The sequence below is a fragment of the Gigantopelta aegis genome, chromosome 4, assembly GCF_016097555.1.
Source record: "Gigantopelta aegis isolate Gae_Host chromosome 4, Gae_host_genome, whole genome shotgun sequence".
Lineage (NCBI taxonomy): Eukaryota > Metazoa > Mollusca > Gastropoda > Neomphalida > Peltospiridae > Gigantopelta > Gigantopelta aegis.
Window position 1 is genome coordinate 22,078,682 of NC_054702.1, and position 17,494 is coordinate 22,096,175.

The following is a 17,494-nucleotide window of genomic DNA, read 5'->3' on the forward strand; positions in this document are numbered from 1 at the left end:
ACCCTTTCACCTCACAGCTAGCTGTGTACGGCTCTGAAACCAACCCAACTGTTTAGTTTGCACGCATATTATATATTGTTAGTTGCACATTTATGCATTGAGCAAAGATTACCTATATAAACAAGCAACTAGATATAACTGTCACTTGTGCATTCTAAATGAGTGTGACCAAAAGAAGCCTAACAAAACTGCTTACATGCATTCAAATAAAGCCTATTCCCCCTCCCATCCAATGTACCGCGACTGGTATATCAAAGGCCGTGGCATGTGCTATTTTGTCTGTGGGATGGTGCATATAAAAGATCCCTTGCTACTAATGAAAATATGTAGCGGGTTTCATTTCTACGAAATTACCAAATGTTTGACATCCAATAGCCGACGATTAATAAATCAATGTGCTCTAGTGGTGTCGTTAAACAAAATGAACTTTAAGAAACGTTTTTTTCTTTCAAATAAAGCTTACATGAAAATATCATTTCATTTCCAGCTGATTTTCGTGCTTATATCCAAATAATGTTCAAGCAAGCTGTCTTGGACAGTGTGGGCACACACCTCAGCTATTTGGGCTGTTTTTCCGAGACAAAAAGTAGGTATTTAGTTGTTAGTGGTTAGTGAGAGAAAAGTCGGTGTAGTGGTATACCCACTGAGTCATTAAAACTCGCTCTGGGTGGCAGCCGGCGCACCGAGTACCCAGTACCTGTCAACCTTATGCCCGATGCTTCAACCACGACACCACAGAGGCCAATCGTGGACATATATAACAAAGACTCACACACGCTCAATTGAAACCGGAAATGGATTAGCAATGTTGTTAACATAATTTATTTACATTTATGATAATTTGTTGTGTTAATCATTACTGACACTGGGTCTATACGTTAATTCGACGTGGATACATAAGGAAGTTCATTTTATTACACTAAAATATCACACATTATAAATACACAGAACGTTACAATAGTTAGTATGATCTTATGATGAAGTGGATGTCTACTTTTTTTTAAATATGGCATTCTTCTACTGTTTCTACGCAATAACATTTTGTTTCTGTAACAATCTATTTCAAAATAATTTATTGTGATTAATGCATTACAAGCGACTTTTGACGTCAGCGAATTAATTTCAAATCCTTCGCAGAACTAGCTATGACTTCCTTCGTGCACCCAACGCAGTTTCACTGATTTTATTGTCGTCTGCGAAAGAAGTCGAATGGCTGTCACAGATACCAAGTAATAAACTCCACTGGGGGCCTCGAGATGTGTGAAATTTCCTGTTTGTTTGGCCAATACCAGAAGCAAATAGGGTTTATTGCCTTTACCTGCCGTCACGACTGAATAGAAGATACAGATTTTACTTCAGTCCCAAGAAGAACTATATATTTTTTGTCCATCAGCGATCGAGACAATGAAACCGAGTGTCATTCTAGTGTACCTGGTACGTTAACACTTTATCTTCTATTATTCCGTTTTAACTATTTAAAATCTGTGAATGTAAAAATATATAATAGTTGAAAATGTTATTTTATGTTCGTCTTATATATTCCCTTTCCTCCCTTTCTCCATCCATTCATCCATTCATTTATATTCCCATCAATCCATCAATATATCTGTCTGTCTGTCTGTCTGTGTGTCTGTGTGTGTGTGTGTCTGTCTGTCTATGTATCTCTCTATCTGTCGGGGCGGGACGTGGTCCAGTGGTAAAGCGCTCGCTTGATGCGCGCTCGGTTTGGGATCGATCCCCGTCGGTGGGCCCATTGGGCTATTTCTCGTTCCAGCTAGGGCACCACGACTGGTATATCAAAGACCGTAGTATGTGCTATCCTGTCTGTGGGATGGTGCATATAAAAGAACCCTTGCTGTATTAGGAAAAATGTAACGGGTTTCCTTTGATGACTTCATGTCTGAACGACCAAATGTTTGACATCCAATAGCTAATGCTTAATTAATCAATGTGCTCCAGTGGTGCCGTTAAACAAAACAAACAATCCATCTGTCTGTCTGTTTACCTATCTGAATCAGTCTATTTTTTAACTTGTAACAGCTTCATATCCATATCATTTTATTTATGAAATGTATATGTATACACTTTCTTTGATGCTCCTACAAGATAACATTAAAAATATAACTAGATATACTCAAATAATAAAAATATAACTAGATATACTCAAATAATAAAAAATATAACTAGATATACTCAAATAATAAAAAATATAACTAGATATACTCAAATAATAAAAATATAACTAGATATACTCAAATAATAAAAATATAACTAGATATACTCAAATAATAAAAAATATAACTAGATATACTCAAATAATAAAAAATATAACTAGATATACTCAAATAATAAAAAATATAACTAGATATACTCAAATAATAAAAATATAACTAGATATACTCAAATAATAAAAGGAAGGAAGGAAAATGTTTTATTTATCGACGCACTCAACACATTTTCCTCTCGGGTTTCCTCTCAAAATCTGTGTGGTCCTTAACCACATGTCTGACGTCATATAAACGTAAATAAAATGTGTTGAGTGCGTCGTTAAATAAAACATTTCTTTCTTTCTTTCTTCTTTATGATGATATTCGAGTACAACATTTTTTAAAAGCAAAAGCTACAGTAATAAACTTTAATAACATTTTAGATAAAGAAACAAAATTTGTGTTACTTTTATAGTTTTAGGCCATCCGGATATTCTTAACATTACAGCCAAAAGTTGTCATCTTAGTTTTCAAAGATTGTTTTAAATATTTATAGGCACGTACATAATTTATGTTTTAAAAATATTTTCTTGTAAATCATTTTTGCTGTTGTTGAATATTTCAAATAATATTTTGTTGGCTTGTATACTTTTATTGCTGTATTATTGTATTATTATTGTTGAACTCTTAATTTTAATCTTTACACAAGGTAAGAATGTGTCTGTCTGTCTACATAATTATTCTAAATTAACTTGATCTGCGAAGTGAAAAGAGCATTCAGAAAGGAAACGGAGAGACAGTTGAACGTGTAGCTAATTAAAATATGACATTTCAAGATAAATATAGCTATACACCTCAATTTTCGAACACAGTGAAATTAAAGGTCGTGGTAGGTGATTTCCTGCCTGTTGGGAAAATGCATATAAAAGATATCTTGTTGCTAATGGAAACAACTATAGCGAGTTTTTTTTTTATGAAGGCTATGTGTCACTATTACCATATGTTTGACATCCAATAGTTGATGATTAATCAATGTGCTCCAGTGGTGTCGTTAAATAAAGAAACTTTATTTTACTTTCTATTTGAAATTAGTTTTACTATGTACTTTTTGCCTTAATAACCAATATCAGTGTAGTCGGATTAAATCCATCAATGCTCAAAATTCATTGTGTGGAGTAAAAAGCAAGCTTTGCTTCTCAAAGATTAATCTAGATGCAATTCCTAGACACTGAAAACCAGTCTAAGAAATTAGTCTCGAAACTCAACTCTTTATTAGACTTAAAATGAAACTTTGTTTCAACTAAAATTTATATTTATATTATCACTCCTGTTCAGTTCTGAATTTATTTAGAATACTGTCAAAAGTAAGATGGAAAACAAAAGCTTCTTGTGATAATGATTATCATCGAGCATATTGAGGCATTTTGAGTGCTATTTTCTGTCAACACCCTATCAATTCTGAGCCTTGTCCGGTTAGAAACTATTTGTTATAAATACATTTTACTGCATGTATTGCATAATTTATCACGTTCTACGCTCTCTAAAAGCAGCGAAATGTGGTAACTTACAAATTTTAGTGCATTTTGAGGGGCATTAGCTGCCTGACCCTATCAATTCTGAGCCTTGTCCGGTTAGAAAATATTTATTATAAATACATTTTATAGCAGGTATTGCATAAGTTCTACACTCTAAAAACAGCGAAACGAGAAAAGTAATAAAATTAGTGTAGGCTAGCGTTGCTCACCGAAGCTAAGTTAACGAGAAAGAAGACAAATTTAGACCCGGGCTTACATTCCTTGACGTCTGGTTTTATTCATGTTTCCCGGCAATTTGGACTTAACTCGCACCGACACAGTGCGACACCAGATCGGAGTAAATCCTCCCAGATGACTCCAGCGGATCGCCACTGGGTTATAGACCCGACGAAAGGCTGTATCTGTTTAGGTCTCACGAGCCCCCAACTCAGTAATGCTGAGAACCATGCATAAATATACATTAATATCATACTGGAGTCCATTGAAAACGAACCAGCCAATTTGCAGCTGTTGTTGTTATTGCGTGTGTGAGGTTACTACGTGTATTAAACACACAATAACCCTAACTCTTGTATATAATATTTGGGTTATTTATAACCAGAATTCATCCAGGTGTATAAAATCAGTTAAATGTATGAATTTGTTTTTCTCATATCATTTTTACAAAAGCAAATCTAACTGGTGCGTTTTTTTTGAAGTTCAGTTTATTTTAACGAAATACAAATTACAAAGTACACGTTTTGGGTTATTTATTGCCTACCAGAATACATTCAGTTATATTAAGTCAGTTAAACGTTTCTTATCACATTTTTTCACAACTTGTAATCTCACTTGTGCGTTTTTAAAGGAGTTTAGTATACTAATGTTCATCACTTGCAGCTTTCAATAAAGTTAAAACAGAACGAGAAGCAACATATAACAAATATAGTTTAATATCAGTTGACAGACGTCGCACCCGTCACTTAACATTACCGTATTACTTGTGATAAAACAGCTTCTTGTATAGAATTCACATTTGATAAATGTAGAGCCTGCTTTTCAGAAACGAAGATGTTTAAGCGTTTAAAATATACTCGCGGGAAAACGTTCTTGTACGTGTATTGCACAAAAGAACATGTCAAACGATAATGGACAAAAAATCTAATCGTTTTGAAGGAATTATTTACTGGTCATTCGTAAAAATTCTGAAACAATTTGCACAATTATAATTTGTGTCAAATCTCAAAGATTTAGAAACTTTGCAGTTGGTTTTATACCATTTTATTTGGTGCACATGAACTTTTTTCCGAGAGTATATAATTATGTAGTTGCATGCGTGTAAGACAAAAACAGACTTTGAATATACAGCCCTGAATATTCAATTCCTGTTCCTGCTAATTTTAGTGATAAAGGGCCGAAAGTTTAGGATACTGTCCGTATTCTGAAGTTGGTCTGTTTCATGAGGCCCAACTCGATACACATTTCAGCTGTACTGTAGGCACTGATATATTTAAGGGGCGGGACGTAGCCCAGTGGTAAAGCGCTCGCTGGTGCGCGGTCGGTTTGGGATCGATCCCCATCGGTGGGCACATTGGGTTATTTCTAGTTCCAGCCAGTGCACCACGACTGGTATGTGCTATCCTGTCTGTGTGATGGTGCATATAAAAGATCCCTTGCTACCAATGGAAAAATTTAGAGGGTTTCATTTCTAAGACTATATGTTAAAATGACAAAATGTCTGACATCCAATAGCCGATGATTAATAAATCAATGTACTCTAGTAGCGCCGCCCCTTAAAAAAATATATTACGATGACAGCAAACTAAGTACACTCTCTTTATTTAAATATACATTTCTTCAGCAGAAGTTCTAGCATAAAATATAGCTGTCATTATGTTAATAAAAGTTACACCCACTATTTTCTATATCTATAGATCCAGAACCGATTTGACGTTAACAGAAAATCTTTAATTTTGGCGACAAGTTCAAAGGAAATGTCAAATTTAGACACTTGTTAATTATCTGTTATAAATATGTGTTTAAAACAATATTCGTCACAGTTTCACACTGGGATAGGCTACTAAAACCAGTAATATATTTAGTTTTCTTAGGCTATTACTTTAATTTTGTGAACTTAAAAAAGAAGAAGCAAATTTGGTTACTTCCAAAGCCAAAACAATGGCTTTTTTGTTATAAAACACAGAAATTTTATGTGGTTTATATAGATCAATTAAAAATAGTACAGCAATTTCTATTAAATGACCATGCATATCATTATATTTTAATTATAAGGTATAATTTTTATGAAGGGGTCTACAATGTTTTCCGGCGAAAAGATCCCATACCAGACATCTGTTCTTATTGTACTTGAATATGTTGTATCCCTAACAATGATGAATGAAATACTTAGCAAGTACGTGTGTGTCAAAGATACATATGTAAAGTTTAAAATTGTCAATAAATAATTGTCGATAGATATACATATGTATTTTAATAATAAAACTATTATAAGCCTCTTTTGAACTGGCATGCGAATTGTAAAATATATTTGTTTATTATTTTGTTTAGTATGCATCTTCACTGACCATAAACCAGTAATAACACATTCAATACGGAAAATCATAAAACACTTGACGTCAGGTTAATAACCTATTTATGATGCTATAAAATTGAAATATTCACCATCAAAATGCACAAGAAGTCATTTGCCAGTGAAATTTATCAGGCTTTTTTCTTGTTTTTTTCTGCTATTTTTGATTTATCTAGCCGCGACAAATGTCTATGACGTGTGGTCTTCAAGGCCACACTATGTTTATTTCTAACAACACCGTATGCAATCCACTCCAGTTTCATGTGGATTTGTACAATTTAATAAATAGATTGTAGATTGCAGTGAGGTTGTACTTCCGGTAGCTAAGACCGATATCACGATAAGTCACCTTGTGTGCATTTCATGACTTATTTCTGATATCTATAATAATCTATCTACTCCAGCCAGTGCACCACGACTGGTATATCAAAGGCCGTGGTATGTGCTATCCTGTCTGTGGGAAAATGCATATAAAAGATTCCTTGCTGCATTAAAAACAGAAAATTAGCGGGTTTCCTCTGATGACTATATGTCAAAATTATCATATGTTTGACATCCAATAGCCGATGATTAATCAATCAATGTGCTCTAGTGGTGTCGTTAAACAAACTATAATAATCTAACAATAAGAAGTAAAGAAAAGTGTGTTTCTACCCATTCCTACAAAGAAACAAATGGCTGACCCTAATTTGTTTGTTAAATGTTTCTGTGGTTTTTTTTATTTAGAAAACAAAATACGTCATTGAAATTAGTAAAAATGAAGTAAAAACAAAAGCCGACCTAATTGGTTTCAGCATGTTTGATAAAGTTACAATAGAGTGAAAATGAAACACCAGCATTACCAGGATTACCAAAAAACCACTTCAGGTGAATGGAAATGTATATTCTAAATAATAAAATGTAAGTAAAGTGCACTTTTATTTGTGACAAAATGGGTTTAATAGCGAAAAACAACGGCGTAATGGTTAACAACTAGAGCGTGTCCCTTTAAAACACGAAATATCCTTAAACAGACTAGAACTCGAATTAATAAACCGCTACTTCTAAGACGCACGTGCGATTTTAAAAATATAAAAAATGCCATTTTTAGTACTACAAACACCAGGATGACCAGAACCACCCCGGTTCTAAACAATAAAATATAAATAATGTTTGATTTCAGTTATCATAAACGGTTCTAATAGTGAAACATATGCCGTAGTGTTTAAAAACTAGGGTCAGTCCCTTTAAATGATTAACGTACATGAAGACTTTCGCTAATCAGAATTGTCGAATATTTAATGTATCAACATATTCAATGCATGCCACTGTTTTGCAGACGATCCTTGTTTGTCATGCTGACAGTTTTGGCGTACTGCGAGGCTTTCCAGGCTTTTCTATTGGCATGAGACAACGAGGATTTGGATTTCAATTTCGTCCGTTCCTTTTCCAACGACCACACCAGAACAGAGGACGCTGCGAGGATCCGTGCAAGGTAACTTCATTACAAGAACTGTTGAAATACTCATGGGTGGAAACAGAGGAGGTGTAGGGAGTGTGCACCCCCGTTTTGACAGGCTATATATCACTATTGTCAAAATGTAGACGTGCAATGCTTAGCTCATTAAAAAATTCGCGCTTCTCTTCTTATTTTCTTCAAATTCCTTCATTCATCCCTGACAATAATTCTACAAATAATGTCAGGGATTTGGAGTCTAAATCAGTAATCTGTGGCAGTTTTGTAGTGCAGTGAAAAAATGATTTGCAAGAACGATGCGAGGGCGATCCGATCTCTTCTCTTGACTTTACGATTGTCCAGTTGCTAATCTGAGCTCACTTACAACTCGGTTCTCGTCGTATACAACTCCCACGACTGATTAGTTGTTAATCTGAGCGCACCCATCATAAGTCAGAAGTTGGGAAAATTACAACGCAACCGTCGAGTTGGCCAACTTCATCGTGACAGTTGATAGTCGGACTCTAGCATTAGAGATCTTAAGACAACGTAGATTGCGGGGTTGCTTGGTTGAAGTCGAGGTCCATAAATCTGCAGTATGAAGAAGTGTTATTTTCAGTTTAAATGTGTCATTGTTTGTCTAACTGGAGAAGACCTTACTAGTATGCTACTAGGCTCTAGTTCCTTGTTTCTACTGCAGCTTATTGTTTGTTTTACTTCAGAACATGGAAGCAGCGTGTGAAAGCCAAGGCAAGATCTGTCGAATAGTTCAAGTGAACTGCTTCATACCGCCATGTGTTCCTGTGGCACAATGTGTGCGTAAGTAGATTAGTCAGATCAGATCAGATCAGTTCAGATCAGTCAGTCAGTCAGTCAGTCAGTCACCGAATACCACCCACCCACTCATTTGTTCACTCACTCGCTCACTCACTCAATCAATCAATTAATGACTCGCTAACACACTCACTCACTTCCTCACTCCTTCACTCACACACCCACCCAATTACTCACTCAGTGACTGAGTTAGTCAGTCAGCCCGGCCAGATAGTTTAATCTTTAAGAGTAGCTAATATGGCAGCAATGGGGTTCGTATCTCAACTGAAGGTAGGAAGGAAATGTTTTATTTAACGACGCACTCAACACATTGTATTTACGGTTATATGGCGTCGGACATATGGTTAAGGACCACACAGATAGTAAGGGAGAAAACCCGCTGTCGCCACTTCACGGGCTACTCTTTTTGATTAGCAGCAAGGGATCTTTTATATGCACCATCCCATAGACAGGATAGCACATACCACGGCCTTTTATGTACCTGTCGTGGTGCACTGGCTGGAGCGAGAAATAGCCCAATGAACCCACCGACGGGGATCGATCCCAAACCGACATCGCATCAACCGAGCGCTTTACCACTGGGCTTATCTCAACTGACCTCCTAACCATATATTAGATACCCAACAGTTAATGCGTGGCTTAAAATGTGTAGATTTAAAACAGTCTTTACCTTCATTTTGCCCTTATATTCCTTTATAGTTTTCGTTTTACTTTCTCTCATGACAACTCATGACAACTCATGACACTCATCCGACAAACATCCTGTACAAAAAGAAATATGAAAAAGTTCCACCCACAACAAAACTAATGATAAAATTAAACAAACAATCAAGAATCAAAACAAAAACAAAAACAAAACAAAGCAAAACCACCACTACCCCCCCCCCCCCCCAACAAATAAAATAACCACCACCACCATCACCACCAACACCACCACCACCAACACAAACATAACATAAAAGTAACAAATACATTTGAGAAATCCCAAATCCCAATTCCTAAACAAATACATAATTCCTAAAATTATTTTAAAAATAATTTAATGAAATTTTTACTGTCTACAGTATAACGCAGCATGATTTCATAGTTTATTTATCGATATCCAAATAAAACTTGGTCTCTTACTATTTCAGGTAACCCAGTTCGGGTGGATTCGTTCAACCCTTGTCGATACAATGGGCCTGTTCTGAGCACGTCATATCGCGAGTATGCCAGTTGTCATTTCCTGGGGTTGAGCTGCCCGACTGGTACTCGGTGTGTACCCTACAACGGAGGATCAAAATGTTGTTACGCACCAGCGGGATGCAAAGCCGCTGCAGGTACTAAACTGCAGATCAGTATATTTATTGCCATTTATCCTGTCGGTGAACTTGGCAAATAGAGAACAAAAGAGGAGGATACAGAAATAATATTAAAAAACCCGATAAAATATAAACAACTTCGTTTCCATTACTGCTAATGGTAAAATGAAGCGGGTCAGAATTACTAAATGTTTGAGATCCAATAGCCGATGATTAATAAATCAATGTTCTCTAGTGGTGTCAATAAATATTTTACTTTTTGGACTTTATATGTCAAAAGGGCGAGACATAGCCCAGTGGTAAAGCGTTCGCTTGATGCGCGGTCGGTTTGGGATCGATCCCCGTCAGTGGGCCCATTGGGCTATTTCTCGCTCCAGCCAGTGCACCACGACTGGTACATCAAAGGCCGTGGTATGTGCTATCCTGTCTATGGGATAGTGCATATAAAAGATCCCTTGCTGCTAATCGAAAAGAGTAGCCCATGAAGTGGCGACAGCGGGGTTCCTCCCTCAATATCTGTGTGGTCCTTAACCATGTTCGATGCCATATAACCGTAAATAAAATGTGTTGAGTGCGCCGTTAAATAAACCATTTCCTTTTCTTATATGTCAGAATTATGAAATATACGACATCCAATGGCCGATGATAGTTGTGTCGTTAACCAACACAAATGTTTTCCTTTATATGTCACAATTATCAAATGTTTGACATCCAATATCCGTGATAAATAAATCAAAATGCTCTAGTGGTGTCGTTAAACAAAACAAACGTTTAATTTTATATACTAGAATGATCAATGTTTGACATCCAATAGCCGTGATAAATAAATCAAAATGCTCTAGTGGTGTCGTTAAACATCAAATAGCCGATGACTATTCAGTCAATATTCTCAAGTATTGTAGTTAAATGTTTCACTTTTTTTACTTTTGGCCGATGACTAATAAATAAATGCGCTCTAGTTGTGTCGTTAACCAATACAAATGTTTTCCTTTATATATCAGAATTATCAAATGTTTGACATCCAATAGTCGTTGACTAATTAATCAATGTGCTCTAGTGGTATTGTTAAGCAAAACAGACTTTTTAACTCTATATGTCAGAATTATCAACCGTTTGACATCCGATAACCGATTACTAACATATCGATGTGCTCTAGTGGTATTGTTAAACAAACCAAACTTTTAACTTTATATGTCAGAATTATCAAATGTTTGACATCCAATAGCCGATGACTAATACATCAATGTGCTCTAGTGGTGTCGTTAAAGAAAACAAAATTTTAACTTTCTTGTGCTGGAGTGTCGTTAAACATTCATTCATTCATTCATTCATTCATTCATTTAACTTGTTTCAGAAGCGGCTCCAGCTAAACCAGTCGTCCTTCCTCCAACATCCAATCGCTTCTGCCCGGCGCCAAACCTGCTGACCTGCAGACGACAAAACTGTCAGCGTGAACAGGACTGTCCTGTCGGCTACTTCTGCTGCACCACAAGCTGTGGCACAAGGTCCTGTTCTCTTTCCCCTAGACTCCGCCGTCCCAGCAATGATTTGGCCGCAATGTTCAGAGAAAAGCCTCGAGGAATCCCGGCAGGTCCTCCCGTATCCGTGGGATCCCGCTTTGGCTTAAAGTCTTCACTGTTCGCAGGACCACGAGGAGGAGGGTTTAGTCTTCCAGGATTGCACTCCATTGACAGAGGGACGTGTCCTCCCATGATGTCCATCAAGACCTGTCGTTCAGATATGTGCCAGACGGACGCGGACTGTTATCTGGGGAAGTGCTGCATTTCAAGATGCGGAAAACGCGTGTGCACGGCTGGGAAAGGACGGATTTCTTTCTTTGGCTGAGTGGATGATCGATAGTAAATAATGTATATATTTGTACTGCTGATGTTTGTGTTTTGTATTTTAATGTTCCCCCCTCTCCCACATAAATGGTTTACCGATTTTTATTATTAATCTAGTTTCTGATCCCAGAGATGGTGATGTTGCTCAGTATGAGCAATGCAATCAAATCCAATCAAATGTTCCAGTTATTGTTTCTAAACTATACTGACGTCCAACAGAAAACTTTACAAGGCTTGACATTGTATTACAGAAAAGCAACAGACGGTACGGTATGGTGGAATATGAAAGTATTATGAAATTCAACATTTAGTCTGGACTGGACTGGACTGATTATTTAACGTACACATTCAGAACAAGCTGTTGTAGCGTACGCCTGTCTTGGGCACAGGTACCGGCCACTGCTGGTTTCTCTGCCCAGGACAGGAAAGGTTGGGGGGGGGGGGGGGGGGGGGGTGAGGAGGGATCGCCTGCAAGGGAGCACCAGCAGCCCGACCGTGGTCGGTAACAGGCGGGGGGGGGGGGGGTTGGGGGGGGGGGTGTGTTATGGAATTTAGGATTTAAGCTAAAGAGAAATGGTGCGAATTTTTGATGAAGGAAATTAGGCGCAATTTGGAACGGTCGATCTGACAAAAAGAGGTTTGGGAGCTACGAATATCTTTGGATATTAGTAGGCCGAGAGTAGCTCAGTAATTAGACCTATCAACATTTAAACGTGACAATGCACTTTATGATACATGCAAAGTGTGTGCAAGGTGGTTTCTAAAATTGTTGTTTTCGAGTGTGCAAATGCGAATAATTTGTACATGCTCATATACCACTAGAGTTTCGAGCATGTCCGTCCCGGGGCCTGTCTCTGGATAGCCAGGGGGTTGTCCCGGGACAGAAAAAAATTAAGCGGACAATTTTTTAATTTACATCCAAAAATTAAATAGACGGCCTTGGTATACCACGTGACCGTTATCATTTTGGTTCGGTTTGTTTTCTCGTGCACGGTTCGCGCAATCAACATCCGATTTGTTGTCGTTTGCTTGTTGTTCATTTGTGAGGTTTTCTTCACAGTTCGTGAACATTTTTATTAACAATAAAGTTCAGACAAGTAAGTATCTCAATACAAAACATTACAAACCATTAAAACCATTAAGTCTTACGATATCTGGAGAGGACAGAACAGTTAGAACATGCCCAGGAGAGGTGAAAGGAACGCACCCCAAGTCTGTGTGCACTCTGGAAAATTTGTCATGACATAGGCATTTCTGTGCTTCGAGCGATATCTACCGGTGACATCAGAATACTAACTTTCAAAATTATTTCCAGTTATTGGGTCACGGAGATTCCAATGGTATTTATCGATATAAAACCTACCTTTTCACTCTATTTTATAAAAACGTGATCTAAGTGTGTTACAGTTTTGTAGATTAACCAAAATTATAATTAATTTTCGTGGGCTGAAATTAGGGCGTGCGACTTTAAGGCCGTTAGGGTGCACAGCTTGTAGGGACAAGATGGGTTGCATCCCGTCATGAAAACCCCCAGATTGACAGTCAATAGACGTTGAAGGTGTAGTGCTGTACTGAAATACAGATCTTGAGAAGCCGGATCCGTCTGAACGAGAGAGAGAATCAGACTATGGTATAGTCCAGTCGTCGTGGGTTGGTATAGTGGTGCGGACGGGCCCAACTCCGGGGGATACGAGATGGTATCACAATAAAACAAAGTAAAGTCTAGAAAAGAGTAGTAGGGGCCGACCCCGCTTCCTATTTCTTCTTAGAGTGGGGAGGTCAATCTTCCAGTGCTGCTAGGACAGGCTCGGACATGTAGAGACTAAACGCGAACAACCGTGGCGTTCTGCAGAATGGCCGTCATACGAGTCACGAAAAGAAACAAGACAACATAGTCAGACGGAGAAATGATGTGGAGGCAAGGAATCTCGCTAAAAAAGAATCCAACCTGGTGTTGCAGACTGTCGAAACGAGAAGCGTTCCAGCGTCAGTCAGTTCCAATTGCCGCATACATCCCAGTAGAAGACTTCACTTCGCTGACAAAAACAACGAAGTCAAGGATCCTCAAGTCGAGCCGCGAAAGCACGTGTAGTGTACACAAGCGAAACAAACACGTCTTACCGCGTCGAGCTCCAGACTGGGAATGCTGTTTTCGAGTAGCAAAATTTCTGCCCGAATTAAACAAAAGTGCTCGAATCTGGATTACAACATTTATTCATATAGCATTACTGCCAGACAGCTATATAGGAGTTGTAAACGAATCGCCACGCATTTTTTATTTTTTTTTACATGGATTACAACTAGAGCTGGGCGGTATTGAAATTTGAAGTTCGGTGTTGATATCGGTACTTTTGGGTTGATTTACCTCGGTATCGGTACGGCAGGCCCGTACGCAGAAATGTATTTGGGGGAGGTGGGGGGGGGGGGTGCGTAACTGCGAAAACTTCATACAGTTCACATCGCCGGACTATTTTTATTTTTTTAACACATCCACGGACGGACCTCGGCAGACTATGGGTGGTGCGTACGCACCCCTCGCATCCCCACCTGCGTACAGGCCTGTACGGTATTCGGTATTGACACAATACCGATCGCTATTTTCGGTATACTCGGCTTTAAAAACATGCCTGTGTTATGGCTCACCCGCTAATTTCATCTAAATACAATTAATTTCTATACACAAGGCTCTCGTCTGATTTATACCAACCCATTTTGCGTTCGTCAGATATATTATTTGTGTTTTCCGGTATTTTGAAATTTGCTCGGTACGGTAAATCGCCCAGCTCTAATTACAACTAATATTGTGGGTAGAATGATGGAAATACATGTACATTGTAAAAAAGTGTTCAGGCCAGCTCATTTTGCCCGAATTGTTCGTTTTTGCCCGAATTTGAGGATTATCTCCAGGACTGGGGGTGGGTGGGTGCTTTTGCTCCCCTCCTTGACCCCCCCCCCCCCCCCCCCCCCCCGTACGCTTATGAACATATGTCCTGTACAGACAATCCAGATAGCTGAAGTGTGTTTCCTGGACACCGTTCTGAAAAGAACAAAAGTCACATTAAACTGAGTCATGAGAAAAAGACCATGTACAATATTAAGGGAACACATGGTATTTGAGGCCAAATTAATTCACTATTAACCTAGTTATTTAGAATACTGAGATGTAATGTGAGAGTTAATGTTCGTAGTATTGGATTGACTGCCAGTAGGGGCGGGTTGTAGCCCAGTGGTAAAGCGCTCGCCTGATGCGCGGCCGGTCCAGGATCGATCCCCGTCGGTGGACCCATTGGGCTATTTCTCGTTCCAGCCAATGCTCCACGACTAGTATATCAAAGGCCATAATATGTGCTGTCCTGTCTGTGGGAAAATGCATATAAAAGATCCCTTGCTGCATAAAGAAAAAAATGTAGCGGGTTTTCTCTCATAACTACGTGTCAGAATTACCAAATGTTTGACATCCAATAGCCGATGATTAATTAGTCAGTGTGCTCCAGTGGTATCGTTAAACAAAACAAACTTCTTTTTTTACTGCCAGTAACACGGACAACTTCTGACACTATGAATTCATGGTTTTGTTTACAATCAATGTTTGCTCTTACTATTTCTGTGTTCCCTTATGTCTTTTCATCAATACAGTGTATGGTGAATATAATGGTTGTTTCGACATTTGGTCGAAATAGAGATATAGGAAACCTGATGCTGGAGCTGAAGCCACTATTCTGAAAAGCAGTAAGAGATCTTCTATATACACGTCCCTATAGACAGGCAAATACACGCCACGGTCATTGGTGTACCAATCGTTGGACATTAGTTAAGATGAGGGGAAACTCAAGTCTTTTGAGGGTAATCGATTCAGCCCCAAACATAAGGAAAAGTTAAAGTTTGTTTTGTTTAACGACACCACTAAAGCACATTGATTTATTAACCATCGGCTACTGGATGTCAAACATTTAGTAATTTTGACATATGGTCTTAGAGAGGAAACCCGCTATATTTTTCATTAGTAGCAAGGGATCTTTTATATGCACCATCTCATAGACAGGATGACTCATACCACTACCTTAGATGACCAGTTGTGGTGCACTGGCTGGAGCGAGAAATAGCCCAATGGGCCCACAGATGGTAATCGACCCCTGACCGATCGCGCATCAGGCGACCGCTTTACCACTGGGCTACGTCCTGCCCATTCCTTCAGAGAGATACAACATAGTACTTCTGTGGATACAACATAGTACTTCTGTGGATACAACATAGTACTTCTGTGGATACAACAAGCGGTACGTAATACCACCAAATCAAATTCCACATATGACAAAGAGTACCTATCTGGCCCAAGCAGAAACATGTCTCCTTTTGTGTACATCTTTGAAACAAGATAATATAGTGATACTGATTCAAATAACATGAATGTTGTAACCATAAAAAACAACACTTGGTGACAAGTCAGGTCACACATTTCACCAATGCCAAGCTTGGAAATACTGAAAACTCTAATTAAACTTGGGAACACTTTAAATGTTTATCAGTCAGAAAATATTTAGTACCGTACCCTGCTACTAGAAAGTAGGGTGGGGTTTTTTGTATCAAAAAGTTCTGGATTGTGGCGTACTAAGGATGTGTACAGTACCGCCAACCGCCCCGCCCCCCCCCCCAAAAAAAAAAAAAAAAAAAAAAAAATAATAATTAAAAAAAAAAAAAATAACACAACCTCCCCCCCAAAAAAGCCCACCCCCCCCCAAAAAAAAAAACCCCCAAAAAACCAACAACAACAAACAAACAAAAAACCCAACAAAAAACAAAAAAAAACCAAACAAGCAAAAATTAACAACAAAAAACCAACAGTCACACACAAAACAACAAAACAAACCAGCCCCTAAAAACTCATCTACCCTTCACATTTACCAACCATACCTACCATGGTACCACTCTCCTGTATCTCGCCATATTAGGGCAAGATCTTGCTCAGTTGGTAGAGCGCTAGCATGAACTGCTTAGACCGTACGATCGAATCCCCTTTGACCCATTAGTGTGGTAGATTATGTCATAAATTTAGCTTCCGTAGGATTTGAATGCCCAAATTGAGATAGGGGTGGATTCTGGCTTGGTTTTTTGTAAAGAATTCAAAAATGGACGGTAACAAATTTTCTGACCCCATTAAAGGGGTCAAATGACCCCAAAATGACCTTGACCTTTTTTTGATTGCTGTGAAACATATTTGTGCACATCTCAACAACATATTCCATTATTTCATTGCCTTTTGCGAATGGCAATTCTTTTAGGATATGGTTCAAGGTCATATGAGGTCAAGGTCACCAAAAAAGGTAAAGGTCAAATCACAAATACGAGATTTTTATAGTGAAAACAAGATATTTGAGTTTTAGCAAGTCATATTAAAGTACATACTAGTACATGTAACTACTACACACACAGTTAGTGTTTTAGATCATCAGGGTCAAGGTCATGCACTTAGGTCAAGGTCAACTTGATAAACTAATGTATTTCTGCATTCTTTCAGAGCTTTTACACTTGCAGAATGACTTTAGCGGCGAGCAGAACCATTTTCTAACCCCTTAGTTTTCTATTTTCAGGAAGGTAACATGGAAAAATATTATCTTCATGTGTTTCTCTTTCGTCAAGGTCAATCATGGTTCTTGAAATCAGCAGTCTCTTCTTTATTTTTCAGGCCATGGTTCATCATAAGCATGCGCTGTTGTCATCAGTATAGATTGTATAAAGTAGATGGCAGAAAGCTTGTAGATAGCAAATCGA

At 38.2% G+C, this 17,494-nt stretch overlaps 1 protein-coding gene across 1 annotated transcript; it reads left to right on the forward strand.

Moving 5' to 3' along the window:
• Positions 1-1,299: 1,299 nt before the first annotated feature.
• LOC121370355 lies at positions 1,300-11,762 on the forward strand. The gene is made up of 5 exons (XM_041495518.1): positions 1,300-1,434; positions 7,630-7,785; positions 8,469-8,565; positions 9,714-9,899; positions 11,236-11,762. Exons 1-5 carry the CDS (start codon positions 1,405-1,407, stop codon positions 11,724-11,726), a joined length of 960 nt encoding a protein of 319 aa, XP_041351452.1. The 5' UTR covers positions 1,300-1,404; the 3' UTR covers positions 11,727-11,762.
• The last annotated feature ends 5,732 nt before the right edge of the window (positions 11,763-17,494 follow it).